The sequence below is a fragment of the Lactuca sativa genome, chromosome 7 (assembly GCF_002870075.4).
Source record: "Lactuca sativa cultivar Salinas chromosome 7, Lsat_Salinas_v11, whole genome shotgun sequence".
NCBI classification, from domain to species: Eukaryota; Viridiplantae; Streptophyta; class Magnoliopsida; order Asterales; family Asteraceae; genus Lactuca; species Lactuca sativa.
This window is the reverse complement of record NC_056629.2, coordinates 10,297,574-10,315,000: the sequence shown is the minus strand read 5'-3', so window position 1 is coordinate 10,315,000 and position 17,427 is coordinate 10,297,574. Positions and strand designations below refer to the sequence as shown.

The window sequence follows — 17,427 nt, the reverse complement described above, 5'->3', positions numbered from 1 at the left end:
GTACCCAAAACCAGTCTATTAATGTCAAATGACGTAGGAAAACTGCTTATGATCTACTGAAAGGAAGAAAACCATACATTTCTTATTTTCATGTGTTTGGATGTGTTTGTTACATCTTGAATCAAAGAGATTAGTGTTCGAAGTTCGAGGCTAAAGGTGATGAGGGAGTGTTTCTAGGATACTCCAACGCATCCAAGGCTTTCAGAGTATTTAATCTCTCAAGGAAAATTTTTGAAGAAACAATTCATGTCACCTTTTATAAGGACTCATTCATTCATGATCGATTTGATCACCCCTCGTTAATTCTAAATGAACTTACTTACAGTTCTTCAGATGCCTTTCCTGAGCTCTTATCAAATGACGATGATCCCATTATTCCCAATGTTAATCAACTAATCAATTCTCAACCTATCTCTAAAGATCAGCCTGTTGTCTATGAAGAAGCTAATTCATCAAATCGGGAAGTATCTGACCATACCGAGACACATGAAAGCTCTAATCCTAGAATCCTTCGAGATCATCCTTAATCTCAAATCATTGGAGATGTAAACTCTAGATTTCTCACCTGCAGCAAAGTCAACATCAACTTCTGCCTGTTTGTAAATTTCATCACAATGATCAAACCGAAGAATATTATTGATCCCTTGAAATAAGTTGGTGGATTAAGTCTATGCAGGATGAACTAAATGAATTAGAACGTCATCGCGTGTGGAAGCTTGTTCCCAAACCTGAAGGAATGACTATCATTAGCACTCACTAGGTTTTTAGAAATAAAATGGATGAAGATGGAATCGTCATAACGAACAAATCTAGGCTTGTAGCTCAAGGGTTTTGTCGTCTTGAAAGGATGGACTATGATGAGACATTTTCTCCAGTTGCAAGACTTGAAGATATTTGTCTGTTTCTAGCCTTTGCTTCCTTCAAAAACTTCAAATTTCACCAAATGAATGTCAAGACTGACTTTCTACATAGAGATCTCCAAGAAGAAGTTTTTCTAAAACAACCTCCAGGGTTTGAGAATGAAGAATTTCCAGATCATGTGTATCATCTTGATAAAGATGTCTATGGCTTAAAACGGGCTCCTGGGGCATGGTATGACATGTTGGCAAACTATACTCTCTCAACTGGATACAAACAAGGAATGATCGATAGCACTCCATTCATAAAGCAATCAGTATCTCATATCATTCTTGCTCAAGTGTATGTGGATGATATCATTTTCGGATCCACTGATGAAAATTTAAGTAGAGAATTCACAAAGGTCATGGCTAAGAAATTAGAAATGAGCATAATGGGTGAACTAACTTTCTTTTTAGGCTTGTAGGTCAAAAAACTAACTGATGATATTTTTTTTGTCAAGGTAATACATTGCATATATGCTGAAAAAGTATGTCTTCTCTGATTGCAAATTGGCAAAAACTCTGATGTCTTCATCAACGTGATCCAAGTGGCACTAATGTGAATGCAACTATGTTTCGAGGAATGAAAGGCTATCTACTCTATCTTATAGCCAATCGCCCTGATATTATGTTTGACACTATATTGTGTGCTCTCTATGAAGATTGTCCTAAGGAATCTCATCTTCATGCTGTCAAAAGGATCTTCCGGTACTTCAAACATACACCCAATCTTGGGTTATGGTATCCTCGTGACTATGAGTCCAAGCTTGTGGGATACACTGGTTCCGATCATGGCAAGTGTGGCATTGATCATAAAAGCACTTCTGGAGGAGCTTAAATGCTTGGAAATAGATTGGTAAGTTGGTCCAGAAAAAAAAGCAGATGTCGGTGCTTTGCTTTACCGCTAAAGCTGAATATGTTTCTGCTGGAAGTGTTGTGCTCAGATTTTATGGATTCTTAATCAGCTTTTGGTATATGGTCTAAAATTCTCGAAGACACCCATCTGTTTTGACAACACCAGTTCCATTCAAATGATACAAAATCCAATGCAACGTTCCAAGACCAAGCACATTAACATCCGTCATCACTTCATCAGGGACATAGTTCAAAAGGGAAAAGTGGAGTTATTTTACATTCCATCCACTGATCAGATGGCTGGCATTTTCACAAAGGCATTAGACGAGAAGAATTTAAACAAACTCATTGCATATCTTGGCATACTCTCAATGACTTAATTGTTTTTCTAACTCTTATGAGTTAACTTTGCTTCTGCTTGATTTTTGAAAAACACAAAAATACAAAAACAAATGTTGTTTTTATTATTTCTACAAATATTTACAATAGTTTGTTTAGACGTTGCTCCTAGTATATATATATATATATATATATATATATATATATATATATATATATATATATATATATATATATATATATATATTCTCTTCTCTCTCTTTTCATATTTTAGATCTATCTAAAGCTTTTTTGCATCCTTTTTCTTTAGAATTTATAAGATCTTGAAAGATCTCACTGGTCTTGGTGCTGAAAAAAAGAGTGACATCATGTCCTCTTATTCTTATGAAAACCTCTTTTCTCATCCACTCACTGTAATGGATGCAAAGAGCAACCATCAACGCGATAAGGATTTTTTTCATCTACTAACTCATAATCAAACCTCAAACGCCCTTGTGTTGATCTTGAAGACACAATGGTTGTATGGATTCAAGTCGGTTAACTCGTTGGTTATAAATATTGCTCTTTACTTCTCTTTTGCCCCAGACGAATATGAATCTTGGAATCCATTTGTAACGCATCAATAATAAAATGCTTTATTAATTGTGGTTTATTATGAGCTATATATTGACGTGCTTACCTTTTTTTGGTTTCTCTCTTATATAGCCAAAATTTAAGGGGTAGATATCTTGAAAATGGAAGTACATTAATGACCTAGAAAGACTAAGAAAGGAAAGGAAAACCCTAAGTCAAGGCGTCAACTCGTCGAGTCCATAGGTAAACTCGACGAGTCGGAGCGGGATCCGGGTTATGGAATAAGTGACCGACTCGACGAGTCGGCAAGTGGACTCGGCAAGTCTGTTCTGAAGGAGGAAAAGCCCTAATCTGAGGGTTTGCACCCTATTTAAAGGACCTTATGTCCTATCCTTAGTCCCCCTTGTCGGCCAGAAGCTGCTATACACAATTCCAAACCCTAGTTGAGTGAGAGAAGGAAGGAAGTGAGTTTGGGGCTTTTGCAAGAGGAGGTTTGGAAGATTTGACCACTAAGGAGCTGGAGGATCCAACCCTTTTGTGGTGAAAATCAGTTTGAAGGTAACAATCTGTAACCTTGCCTTTGTTGCTTCTAGATCTTCTCATGGATGATGTTTTGGGGCCATTTTGGCATGTTAAGCAGCCATTTCAAGTTAGAAGTCCAGATCTGAGGTTGCTACTTCAGATCTAGGCTTGTCTTGGTCCAAAAACCCGTAAAGTATCAGTCCTTGGTGTGTTCGTGAAGCACCTTTGCCCCAAACCCTAGCCCTAGAGTGTTTTAAGTCTATAGCTCCTTGGTTTCATGTAAAGTTTGCAACTTTACATGAGGAATGGACTTTAGAAGGAGGGATATATGAGTTGGAGCCCCTGCATGGCTTGAAAAGCCACTGTATGGATTAAGAACTGAAGCTACTCGGCAAGTCACATGGGTGGAATCGGCAAGTTGGATGAAGATAGGCAGGAACTCGGCAAGTTGGAAGAACAACTTGGTGAGTCTGTTGAATATTGCCATGGACCCGGCGAGTCTGTTCTTGGACTTGATGAGTTGGATCGTAGAACCTCAACCTTTTCTGGTTAAGACTTAGATCGATGAGCTGAGTGGTGTCTCAGTGAGTTGGACAGGATGGGACTCAGAGATCGTTGAACTCGACGAGTCGGCGGGGTGACTGGGCGAGTTGTGGTGTATTGTGAGAGTTTCAGAGCATAAGGACTCAGCGAGTGGAGTCAGTCAAGAAGTTTAACTTTGACCAGGACTTTAACTTTAGAGTGGACTTAGTTGGCTTCTAGGGTTCTGTTTGGATCTAAGTGTTATGTATATTGATATTGGTAGCTCGGGGAGCTAGTGGAGCAGCGGTTCAGAGAATTGTCGGTCAGCAGTCAGAGGGTTATCAGCAAGAGTTTCACAGTGCAGGTGAGTTTCCCTTTGTGTGAATGGGTCTACGACCACAATGCCGTCCCATGTAATTATGAGTAGGAAGACCCGGGGGTTAGCCCTAGGCACTGTTTGCTTGTATGATATTCAGGACCAAGGTCCAATGTCGGGCGGGTGCCCAAGGAATGGTTTGCATGATAGAGTATACTTGTTGTCTACGTGATGCATGTATGTGCCTGGTAAGGAGGTGAGTGTGGGCGAGGTCCCGTATCTCACCAATTGCAGAGTATGGACGGTGTTCCATATGTCATTAGTAGAAGAGCAGGAGCAAGGCCCAAGATAGGTATGGAGTGAGTGTGGGCGGTGGCCCGTATCTCACTTATAGTAGGAGCTTGGACCGGGTTCCATGACTCGCTAGTAACAGGATAGGGACGAGGCCCAAGACAGGCGAGGCCTTAGGACAGGAATACAGTAGGGTATGTTTAGTTATGTGTTATATGCTATTTTTTATTATGTGGTTAGCGGGCGGGGCCTAAAAGAAATAGATCTGTATCCGAGAGGGGCTCAAAGCCATGCGGGGCCTGGAGCGGCGGGGCCGTTGTAGCGGGCGTGGCCCAGTATGTGCAGTATGTGTTTATGCAGGGTATGTGGTAGGTTGGGGGAACTCACTAAGCTTCGTGCTTACAGTTATCAGTTTTGGTTTCAGGTACTTCCGGTAGCGGAGGGAAGAGCTCGGGGTGATCACATGGCACACACCATTGATTAGTCAACCTGGGATTTTTTACTCTGATAATGAAAATATATTTTGGAAATGATACTCTGATTTTATGTTATGACTTATGGTATGTTTTATGAATATGGCTTTGGTAATGATTTAAAGAAAAAATTTTGGTACGGATTTTTGGGACGTTACAAGTTGGTATCAGAGCCTTGGTTTGAGGGATTCGGACATACTCTCAGGTGTGTCTGAACTCAAACTAAGGGAGTGGTATAAAAGTTTTCAAAATGAAAAGACAAGTTTTGTAAAAAGTGTTTTGAGAAAGAAAACAGTTTTAGAAAAGCAAAAAGAATTCAGAAAGAAAAGAACTTTGATAAGAGAAAAGGGTGTGGTGCATGCAATTAGCCAAGCTCAAGTAAGTACCCCAAAATACCCATACAAGTTTATGTTATGATTATAAGTTAGTAGAACAACATGCTAGATTAGGACTAAGGATCTAGGAATGATGCCTTATGTGCCTGTTATATGTGCTTTGAGCTGCATGATAGTGCTGGTTAGACAGTAGTAGGGTAGCCTATTTAGGTTATGCCTGAGTATATGAGATTATGTTGCATGCTAGTACAGAATCTTGATAGGAGATTATGATTGCTTGAGTATGTTATGGCTAGATTTTCCCTTGTCTGAATGCTGCTTGCTTTGTGCATTGTGGGATTCTGAGTGATGGGAGTTAGCCATTAGGTGAATACGTCATGTCACATGTGATCAGGGTTGAATAATCTTAGAGCGTTGGATTTGGCCCTATTACGCAGCTCTCGTTTGTTTCTAACCGTTGTAGGGACGAGTCTTTTACTCGAAGGATTATTTGAGCCTCGTCACATGTGATGGTATTCAGGTTATGGTTAATTGGCATCGCAAAGAGGCCTTCAGCAGCTGAGGGCTGGTTTGGGTGGAGTCAGAGGTTTCCGTAGGGTAATCCTAGGATGAGATAGTGCTGGGAGTTGTAGTAGTAGAAAAAGGGACCTGGTGGAGTCGAAGCGGTTCTTGAGGAAAGTACGGATAGATGTGGAAGGTAGTATGGGCTCGTACTACTAAAAGCAGAGGATCCGTACTCGATTCGGGAAAGGCTAAGATGAGACCGGGAAACTTGTAGTGTGTGTATGATCTCTCGGCAGTGACGAGTATCCTGATAGTTATGGTGATGTGCCTTCAGAATGATGACATCGCAAGATGGACCAGTGGATGGATCAGGCTCGGGTTCAGGGATCGAGCAGCTCGAGGAGCGGATGAGAGAGTTTGTATCTGCTGAGATTACGCGCGGTATTCTTGACCAGACTCCTGTGATCTTTGGCACGTCAAGGAGGGCATCCTTGAGATTTTGGATGAGAGACTTGGAGCCTTTCGCACAGAGCTGATGGCTATGTTGGGAGTGCATACTTTGAACTTCTGGGAGTTCAGGGCTTGTGGAGCTCCAGATTATCTTGGGGCTAGGGACCCCATTTCTAGTGGCAGATGGTTGGCTCATGTCGCCAACGCTTTTCGTTCTAGTCGGTGTCCCGAGTGGGACAAGGTTCGACTCGCCTCCGGTCTTCTGAAGGACAGAGCACAGGATTGGTGGGGGGAGGCTGGTCATGCTATCAGAGATGATGTCGCGTTGGAAGTGATGACATGGAGTGATTTCTCGGCCAGGTTCAAGGCCGAGTTTGCACCGATTATTGAGGTGCAACAGTTAGCCCAGGAATTTCAGGATCTATAGCAGATGACCAAGACGGTAGTGGAGATCAACGCCAAGTTAAAGGAGAGGGCTCTTCTTGTTCCGCAGTATGTCGCGGATGAGGAAATAAAGAAGGCTCGATATCACGTTATGCTAAGAGACGACATCAGAGAGTTTGTGTGCCGGTCCAGTTGCAAGACACTGGAGGATATGATTGATCGGTCCAGGGAAGGGAGATCGATCTAGAGCACCTCGGTAAGAGGAAGCCGGAGGAGGTTCAGGTATCTACGGGATCGGGCAAGGGGCCCAAGACATCGGAATCTAGATCGAGAGGTCCTCAGGACCAGGGCCGTTGTGGCAAGTGCGGCAGGACGCACGAGGGTGCATGTGGGAGTGATAGCGGTGGTGACTCTGGTTGCTTCAAGTGCGGCCGAATTGGTCATTTCAGCAGAGATTGTACTGCTACCACCACTAAGGGATCAGACTTGTTATGTTTCCATTGCAGTCAGAGGGGCCATAAGAGGGACCAATGTTCGAGTTTGCATTCAGCAGGAAAGGTGATAGCACCTGCCCCTGCAACCACGAGGATCACCGACGGTCGTCAGGGCTGCGCAGAGACACATGCAGCGAGGAACAAGGCGTATCAGTTGGTTTCAGATGAGGTACGAGCAACCTGACGTGTCAGGTACATATCTTCTTTCATTTCTCTATCAGCTTATGATATGGTCTTATTATAATGGTTCTACATCGGTATTGATAATGAGACTTCGGAATTTTGCGGCCTGCTGGTGATTGATTTATATGCCATCTGCATACCTGGGATGTTAGAATGATAGTGGAGGTCGTCTCCTTTAGATTGGGCTACTTAGGATGCATTATTTGTAGCATGCCTATGAGGGGCTTGGTAGTGCCTCGCTAATTCGGGAAGGTGTCGATTGGAAATGGATCAATTAGATACCCAGTTGCAGTAAGTTGGCTTTTTAGCGAAGTAATCAGGGGATGGTAGGAAGAATTAGAAATTCTTCTGAGTTGTGAGATGTGAGGGGCTAGTCAAGTCGAAATGGGGGAGTGCCATCTGTGTGGCCAAGGATAGAAGTAAGTACAAGACTAGGGTGGTTTTGCAGTCTTGGTAAGGAAGGAAGCAGCTCAAGTGGCTATTTGGATGGAGGATCAAGTTAGTGGGGTGTTGGAGAAACTTTCCAACCTTGAGTTTGTGTATTCATGTCTAGCGGGTGACTGGTTCGGGAAAACCAGGTCACAGAGCCTTCCCCAGGTGCGGGTTTAGGCGGGATATAAGACTGTGGGGTAGCCGCAACATTCCCCAACAATGAGTCAGTGAGGGAAGTGATGTAAGATTGCGGGTAAGCTGTAGCGTTCATTAGCAGTTTAGTTCGCAGAGTGTGGGCAGAGGCCCGTATCTCTTAGTCAGCGCGGTAGGGATCAGGAAAAGCTAATTCTTTGAGGTTTAGTATGGAGTTGGCCTGCATAGCCCTTGTTAGGTGAGGCCACTCCAGTATGCAGTTGGGTGAGACCCGTGGGCGAGGCCCGTGCGACAGTAGTTAGTCGGGTGAGATCCGTGGGCGAGGTCCGTGAGCTTTAGTAGCATAGGTGGGACCTAGTAAGGACCTTAGGGTCAAGATAGGGGATCGAGGGTCCCAGGACTAGTAGCGCCAGGGTGGCAGGGTAGATGGAGCAGTATTAGGTGGCCGAAGTTTCTTCGGAAGTCGCTGGGAGCGATTGAGAGATTACGATGGGAATAGCGACCAGTAGGAGTCCGGTAATCTAGATATTGATAGATTAGTAGGGACCAGGGTGGTCTCGGTACATCCGCAAAGCGGATAAGGGGCAGCAAAAATTTTCAGTCAGTGGCAGTGATTGTAAGAAGTATCCAGTGGGTACTGGCAGGAATGACTGCACTAGAACTAGCAGAAGTAATGGATTCGGTGTAGGATAATCCCTTCAAAACGATAAGGGAGGTAGTTGGTGATAGAACGTTGCCTTGGGGAGGTCAGAAAACGCACAAGGAAAAGGGGTTAAACCCCTAGGATGTCCAACATAAGTACTCGGGGAGTACCAGAAGGTTTGTCAGTTGAGTAAGTTGTGTTTCCAGGATGGTCAGGGTTAGGGTTAACCTGAGAATATTATCCGCAAGGATTAATGTTAGTCAGAATGACCGGGAGGAAGGCCAACGAAGGTAGTCAGCGGGTGTTAGGTCTATCAAGCAGAGTGTTGGAAGCAGATTGTGGGTGATTGACCGTAGAGAAACTTCGAGGATGAAGTTTAGTTTAAGTGGGGAGAGTTGTAACACCTAGAATCAGAAAGAATAAGAAAGTAAAGGAAAACCCTAAGTCAAGGAGTCAACTCGTCGAGTCCATAGGTGAACTCGATGAGTCGGAGCGGGATCCGGGTTATGGAATAAGTGACCGACTCGGCGAGTCAGCAAGTGGACTCGGCGAGTCTAGTCTGAACAAGGAAAAGCCTTAATCTGAGGGTTTGCACCCTATTTAAAGGACCTTATGTCCTCTCCTTAGTCCCTCTTGTCGGCCAGAAGCTTCTATACACGATTCCAAACCCTAATTGAGTGAGAGAAGGAAGGAAGTGAGTTTGGGGCTTTTGCAAGATGAAGGTTTGGAGGATTTGACCACTAAGGAGCTGGAGGATCCAACCCTTTTGTTGTGAGCATCAGTTTGAAGGTAACAATCTGTCATCTGCCTTTGTTGCTTCTAGATCTTCTCATGGATGATGTTTTGGGGCCATTTTGGCATGTTAAGGAGCCATTTCAAGTTAGAAGTCCAGATCTGAGGTTGCTACTTCAGATCTAGGCTTGTCTTGGTCCAAAAAACCCGTAAAGTATCAGTCCTTGGTGTGTTCGTGAAGCATCTTTGCCCCAAACCCTAGCCCTAGAGTGTTTTAATTCTATAGCTCCTTGGTTTCACGTAAAGTTTGCAACTTTACATGAGGAATGGACTTTAGAAGGGGGGATCTATGAGTTAGATCCCTTGCATGGCTTGAAAAGACACTGTATGGATTAAGAACTGAAGCTACTCGACGAGTCACATGGGTGGACTCGGCGAGTTGGATGAAGATAGGCAGGAACTCGACGAGTTGGAAGAACAACTCGGTGAGTCTGTTGAATATTGCCATGGACCCGGCGAGTCTGTTCTTGGACTCGATGAGTTGGATCAGAGAGCCTCAACCTTTTCTGGTTAAGACTTAGATCGGTGAGCTGAGTGGTTTCTCAGTGAGTTGGACAGGATGGGACTCAGAGATCGTTGAACTCGACGAGTCGGCGGGGTGACTCGGTGAGTTGTGGTGTATTGTGAGAGTTTCAGAGCATAAGGAATCGGCGAGTGGAGTCAGTCAAGAAGTTTGACTTTAACCAGGACTTTGACTTTGGCAAGAATGGACTTAGTTGGCTTCTAGAGTTCTGTTTGGATCTAAGTGTTATGTGTATTGATATTGGTAGCTCGGGGAGCTAGTGGAGCAGCGGTTCAGAGAATTGTCGCTTAATAGTCAGAGGGTTATCATCAAGAGTTTCACAGTGCAGGTGAGTTTCCCTTTGGGTGAATGGGTCTACGGCCGCAATGCCGGCCCATGTAGTTATGAGTAGGAAGACCCGGGGGTTAGCCCTAGGCACTGTTTGCTTGTATGATATTTAGGACCAAGGTCCAATGTCGGGCGGATGCCCAAGGAATGTTTTGCATGATAGAGTATACCTGTTGTCTGTGTGATGCATGTATGTGCCTGGTAGGGAGGTGAGTATGGGCGAGGTCCCGTATCTCACCAATAGCAGAGTATGGATGGTGTTCCATATCTCATTAGTAGCAGAGAAGGGGCAAGGCCCGAGATAGGTATGGAGTGAGTGTGGGCGGGGGCCCGTATCTCACTTACATTAGGAGCTTGGACGGGGTTCCATGACTCGCTAGTAACAGGATAGGGGCGAGGCCCAAGGCAGGTGAAGCCTTAGGACAGGAATATAGTAGGGTATGTTCAGTTATGTGTTATATGCTATTTTGTATTATGTGGTTAGCGGGCGGGGCCTAGAGACAGGCGGGGCCTAAAAGAAATAGATATGTATCCGAGCGGGGCTCGAAGCCAGGCGGGGCCTGGAGCGGCGGGGCCGTTGTAGTGGGTGAGGCCCAGTATGTGCATTATGTGTTTATGTAGGGTATGTGGTAGGGTGGGGAACTCATTAAGCTTCGTGCTTATGGTTTTCAGTTTTGGTTTCAGGTACTTCCGGTAGCGGAGGGAAGAGCTCGGGGTGATCGCATGGCACACACCATTGATTAGTCAGTCTGAGATGTTTTACTCTGATAATGAAAATATGTTTTGGAAATGATACTCCGAATTTATGTTATGACTTATGATATGTTTTTATGAATATGGCTTTGGTAATGATTTAAAGAAAAAATTTTGGTATGGATTTGTGGGACGTTACAGATTTGATGGAACAAGTCATTATCACCTTTCTAAAAAAGTTGCACATATTTCTATCTTTCAACTATTTTCTTGTTTGACTAATTCTTTTATTCTTATCTTGTACCATTTTTATAAAAAGAATCTGACGGTGGCAATTTTGAGACTAGTATGCAACTTTTAACACATCATAGTCCATAGAAGCATGTTTCTGTATGTGACAAAATTTCTCTAAGTTTCTCATCATCAAGACCATCTGATAAGAACATTGAGTCACCCTCTCACGCTAATTGTTTAGTGTTGTTTAAACTCTCAAAGTGAGATAGCCTGGTGCAATTAAAAAATATTGATAAAAAGGCTAGGGTGTTTATTTTTTTAAGTTAATCATCTTTACCTAACCCTGTCCATGCAAGAATGCTTTCTGTATGCATCAAGTCTCAAGTTCTGCTGAAACATTGAGCAAAACCCAATGGCCTACCTTGATTGCATAGTCATCAGCATAAGAAATACTTGTCATGTCCTTAAATGACAAAGGGTTATTCATATCCCTGACCTCCTGGCTTGAAGAATGACATAGTACCATTATAAATTAACGGTGAATCTTGGATTCTAGATTGCAACTTATTTTATGATATAGGAGTTTAAACCACTTCTTGTTGATAAGTCAAAACTTTTAATGATTCATACTGATTTCACCTCAACGTGACTGAAACAATCCATCTATCCTTTATCTTCTTAACAGAGGTTGATGATTTACTGTGTAAAACCACACACTGATAAAAGTTCGAAAGTCTGTGCTGATGGTTAGTATATGTATCGTCAGCTATCACACCCATTAATCCATTCTTGCCCTTACATTCTTCTTCAAAGTTTAATGATTCAGCGTAATGTACCATATGCTGATGAGAGCTTGAAAAATTTGTGTTGATGGGTATATCATTGTCCGTGATATATTACACGCAAAAATCCAGTCTTTCCATTTTTCTTATAATAAAAGAGATTTATGATTTAGCGTATGACACCAAACCCTGATGAGATCTCGAAATACTATGGCAGTGAATGGTAGTTTAAGCCCATTCTATCAGGAGACATCACAATCTTACTGGACTAAAAGTTGAAATTCTATTTTGCTCGAAGTTATCTTCTGATGTCAAAAAGGGGGAGAAAATCTTGGTAAAACTAAAAATTTTGATGTAGAGATCTCGATACTAGAACTACAGAAAAGCATATTCTAAGGGGGAGATGAGTCAAGATGATGTCAACGTTCTCAACTCAGCTCAAGCTTTCACAATGTTTGATGAGTCATTCACCTTCTCAAGGGGGGGGGGGGCATTTGTTAGAACTACAAGAATCAAGATTTCAATATTATTTTCAGGGGGAGCACAAGCTAAAATCCATCCGCATTCCGCCTATATATCATAAGACGTTTAGTTTCGACATCATCAGACAGGTGAGATTGCAAGGTCTCACCTTATGATCTGACGAGTCAAACACATGACACCCTAATCTATCAGCATCATCTTATACAAGTCAACAACGCCAGCGTCTCAAGTTCAATAGCATTAGTACTTAGTATAGTTATCTTATTATAATCTTTTGTATATTAGGGAGTTATTATAGATAAATATAGAATTTATATCAGGTCCATAATCTTTGTGATAAGGATCTGATCTTTAGTATAGATTAGATACAATCTCATCAATCATGGAATATATGTGTACAGATTAGTATATATACAACATTAGGGTAAACCCTAATTTTATGTGGTTAGATCGTGGCTTTGTGTCAATCGTCTTTGTGATAAACTAGTCTTCTTGGTGAAGACAAAACCTCTTTTCTTGGTGAAAAGAATAATTTGGAGAACTTCTATGTTATTTACTTTCTGTTGATTATTTTTCGTAGATTAGTTTTACGTTTCTTATTCATACTTGAAGTATATCCGATCAAATACAAACCTTCAGTAGGGTTGAAGTCCACAATGCCGAACACACCATGATTTCTCTGTTATAACGACATCCACATGCAAGCAAGATCAACACCATTGATTGAGTGTTAACTATTATCCAACATCAAATGATCCCTTTAATTAATGTAATGAATTCTTACATCTTATGGTTGTTCTTATTGATAATAATTAGTTCTAATTGGATCTGACTTTATGGATAATAAAATATAGAGTTTTTTTTCTTTTGTTATGTGCTAATTTCTAAAAATACTTTTTCAATCAACCATTTCCTCGTTATTTGTGATTGGGATCCATTAACTAGGGCAATGGGTCGGTACGAGCGTTTATTATAGTTTCTAATGATACAATTACCAAAAACTACAAGTTGTCTCTTTTATATGCTTGCTTTAATCTGTGAGTTATTATGAAAGCTTTTTAAGTCATTAGTTAAGTTAGTTGTTTTAATTAGACAAAACTGCAAATTTGGTCCCTGTGGTATTCAAAAAACTTTGGATAGGGTCCAAAAAGTTTTCAACTTGCATGGACCGTCCAAAATCAAGAATTTACTGTGATTTTGGTCCAAAATAATTTGAAAAGACGGTTTTGCCCTTTTATTTTCTTTTTTGTATTTTTTATAATCATTCTAATACTTTAGTTTAAAAAAAAAAAAGAAAAAAAAAGAATTATCCCCCACCCCCACCTACCCCTCTCTCTCTCTCTCTCTCTCTCTCTCTCTCTCTCTCTCTGGGTCGGAATCGACGGGCAAAAAAATTGAAGAACAAGAACAACCAGATGCGTTCGTCGCCGATTTCAACATCATAACTCGAAGCTTCGTCGCCGATTTCATCAACGAAACACGAAGCTTCGTTGCCGATTTCAACATCATAACTCGAAGCTTCGTTGCCGATTTCATCAACGAAACACGAAGCCGCGGTGGCTTTAAATTAGTCTCCGTCGTCTGGTCAACAGGAACGAAACCGCCGTTGAAAAACAACTGAAACATTCGCATCATTCGTACTATTGCCATTGGAACCAGACAAAAGCGTGAACTTCAACTCCCTCTCATCTGATTCCTCTTCATCTTCTTCATCCTCCTCTTCCTCGCCATAATCGACATCGTTTCCAGTGCCACCGTCTTTCGTATCCTCATCATCTCCTCCTTCCACCGGTAAATTGAACTCCAAGTCAAAAAACGGTCCGTGATCATTCTCGTCGTCTCCCGTGTCGGAGGTTTGGGTGCTGACTGCTGTAACAATGGTGGTGGCGGTGGGTGAAGCAGCGGAAGTTTTTACGTTAGCATTGGCGCTTCCATCACCGCCATTACTCCTCCAGTACCTTAGCAAGCTGAAAGCTTCCATAGTTGGGAGAGCCAGAATACAAAGTGATGATGCTTAAGGTGTGATTAGGGCTTGGAAACCCTCAATTGGACCTTAATTCCTCACATTTGATGTTGTGTTCGTCATTAATAAACGTGGAAGGTAATATTATCATTTCTTGAAATCTCTCTTCTCTTCTTCTTGGTTGATTGCTCATGTACGACATCCTCCTCTAACTACATTTCTGGTTCTGAAGATGATGTTCTTGGGAAGAAGAGACAGGTAAATGAAGAGAATATTAATAAAATGTTGGATTTCATTTCCACCACCACCGGTGATGATAAACAGCAGGCATGGACAAGTCTAATGCCCCGAAAGCCTTTGTTCGTGTCCCTTTTCTCAAATCAAGATGACAGATGGTGTTTATGAAACTCATATGCAGGTGACCAAGGAGGTGTCGATATTTCCGATTCTAATTATATTCTGATAATTCATGGTGCCATGGAAGCTTCAATGTTTCGTAAACAATGTGTATATGCAGTTTAAATTGCAGGTGAAGTGAGGTGAGGAAGATGGGAGAGAGAGAGAGAGAGAGAGAGGCAGAGAGAGAGAGGGCAGAGAGAGAGAACGGTGGGGGTGGAGGATAATTTTTTTTTCTCTTTATTTTTAAAATAAAAAAGTCTTAGAATGATTATAAAAAATACAAAAATGAAAATAAAAGGGCAAAACCGTCTTTTCAAATTATTTTGGACCAAAATCACAGGAAATTCTTGATTTTGGACGGCCCATGCAAGTTGAAAACTTTTTGGACCCTATCCAAAGTTTTTTGAATACCACAGGGACCAAATTTGCAGTTTTATCTTTTAATTAATTACATTGATTAATAACTAAATCATTTTGTTTAATTTTCTTCATTTAATAAATTGTATATAACCAATTATTTATCTATCTTTTCTAATTGGTAAATTGAAATTTTATCATTTATAAATGTATCATTTATTTTCACTTCTTTTGTTGTTCTTTATGTAACCTCACAAGTTCACATATAACAACAATATAGTAATTATTCGTATCTTCCATGCTAGATCCAACATTTTTTAGATTGTCTGATGTTTTAGAAATAAAGGGGTTACCATGGAAGGTTTTTTAGATGCAAACTTTGTTTGATGTTAGGGAAGAACACTGTGGTGTGTGTTCGTTTATTGTCGGGATATGACAGTTAGTTGGATGTCTAGACATTAGAAGAGTGTTTATCTGTTAGCCACAAAAGTAGAATATGTAGACATTGTAGAAACTGACAAAGAGTTTATATGATTGAAGAAATTTCAAAGATTTTGATGTTAAATAAGAATTTCATTTCTTTGTTTGTGGCAACTAGAGTGTAGTTCATTATACATAGAGTCTAATGTTTCATGGAAAGAAGAAATACATCCAGATGATATATCACTATATCATATAACTGATTAGTGATGGTATGTTATCCTAAAGGAAAATCCTTTTTACAAAGAATCCAACAAGTATATTTACCATGGTGGTGAAAACTAAGAATTTGAATAAGTCTATAGATGTAATTGATCTTTTAGATAATTAATAAGAATGGGTCATACTAGAGAGGGGTTTACTATATGTATATGCCTTGGAAGATAGTTGGTTTGTTAATCAGACTCCAAATGGAAAATTTTTGAGTTGTAAAATATGATTGCTTATGGACTTGATCGCCACCTCAACAACAATCAATCATAGTTCCTTGGAGGATAACTTTATAGGTTCAACATGTGTGCAGTTTAATGATCTAAAATGAAAGCCTAGATCTATTATATGTTAATATTAAAGTAAGTTCAAACTTTATTACATATTGAATGGAAACTCTCTTATACTCTTCTATGAACATAGCACAGCTACCCTAATCATTTTAACAATATAAATCTTATGTTCTCTTTTTTTGCATCTTATTATTATGTGTGTCATTCTATATAGTAGCACATAGTTCTAGCTATGTATTTTGATATGCCTAAAATTATGCAAAAATGAATGATTTCTACTACTATGATCCAAATAATCTCTTTTCTCGTGAAACCAAAATAAATTGTTTCTAACTTAGCACTTATTAATAATTGGATATTTTTTTAATTGCAAAACATTTAAAAACCAACTAACGAGGCTTTAGAATTACAAAGTAGTATACCAAGAACTAGGATCTTTCATCCAAACAATTTGAGCTTACCTTTTCTATGACAACAACTCGAAATCAAACAAGAAGGTATATGAAACAATGTTCATGTAATTATCTAGTGCTCTACTAGTAAATCAAGGCCCAAGCCTAATATTTTGACCATTAATATTCATGTAATTATCTAGTGAGCCACTAGTAAATCCAAGCCCAAAATCTACTCCAATTCATTAGCAAGCCCACTTTTATGGTACTAGCCCATAGTAATAAGTAATAGAGACAAAGCCTTTTAAACTAATAAAAGTTTCATCTTTTCTCCTATATAGGACAAGCAAGAGTTGAAAAACTATCAAGAATTGATAAAAAAAAAAATCAACAATCCCGCACATTTTTTTATTCAAATCGAAGAAAATCCCCCCACATTTCAATAGAAAATAAGCATTACAATTCCATGAAAACAAGATTCAATATGCATAAGAAAAAGTGTCTTTTAAACTTGAGTTTTTCATAGTGATTACATATCGGAATTACTTAATGGATACTGAATAAAATCTTGAACTACCACATGAAATAATAATGTAAACAATACATATGATACATATAATGTCTAAACATATTTCGACTCTTACGGTTGTGTTCATTTTGGTCATGAACAAATCCAACTTCATGAGACCCTTAGAAGATGTAGCCATAATAATATTCATAGATGTGACCGCACATCAATTTCATATAGGTGATGATAATCCGGAACATTCCACAATCTTCCACTAGTAAGCTATTAACATCATTAAGAATAAAATATGTACTAAAACATCAACGAAAACTCTGTATGATCCCATGGAAGATGACAAATGTGGAATTAAGAACATACATAATTGAAAAGACCTCGTTTAACATTTAAGCACAAGATGTATAAATAATGGAGTAGTACAAAAATGTAGAAGCTACAATACTTTGTCTCTCTTTCTCTTTCTCTTTCTTTCTTTCTTTCTCTCTCTCTCTCTCTCTCTCTCTCTCTCTCTCTAGAACTAGACTACTCATTTATATAATGGGATCTCTCTCAACCTATTCAATGAATAATATACAAGTATTTATAGGCTAGCTCAACCCATAAGG

General features: G+C 40.3%; 1 protein-coding gene across 1 annotated transcript; it reads right to left on the bottom strand.

The window, feature by feature from the left end:
• Positions 1 to 13,232: 13,232 nt before the first annotated feature.
• LOC111881374 (probable membrane-associated kinase regulator 2) lies at positions 13,233 to 14,209 on the bottom strand. The gene is made up of 3 exons (XM_023877768.2): positions 13,827 to 14,209; positions 13,615 to 13,783; positions 13,233 to 13,237 (listed from the first exon to the last, which is right to left on the bottom strand). Exons 1-3 carry the CDS (start codon positions 14,181 to 14,183, stop codon positions 13,233 to 13,235), a joined length of 531 nt encoding a protein of 176 aa, XP_023733536.1. The 5' UTR covers positions 14,184 to 14,209.
• Between the last annotated feature and the right edge of the window lie 3,218 nt (positions 14,210 to 17,427).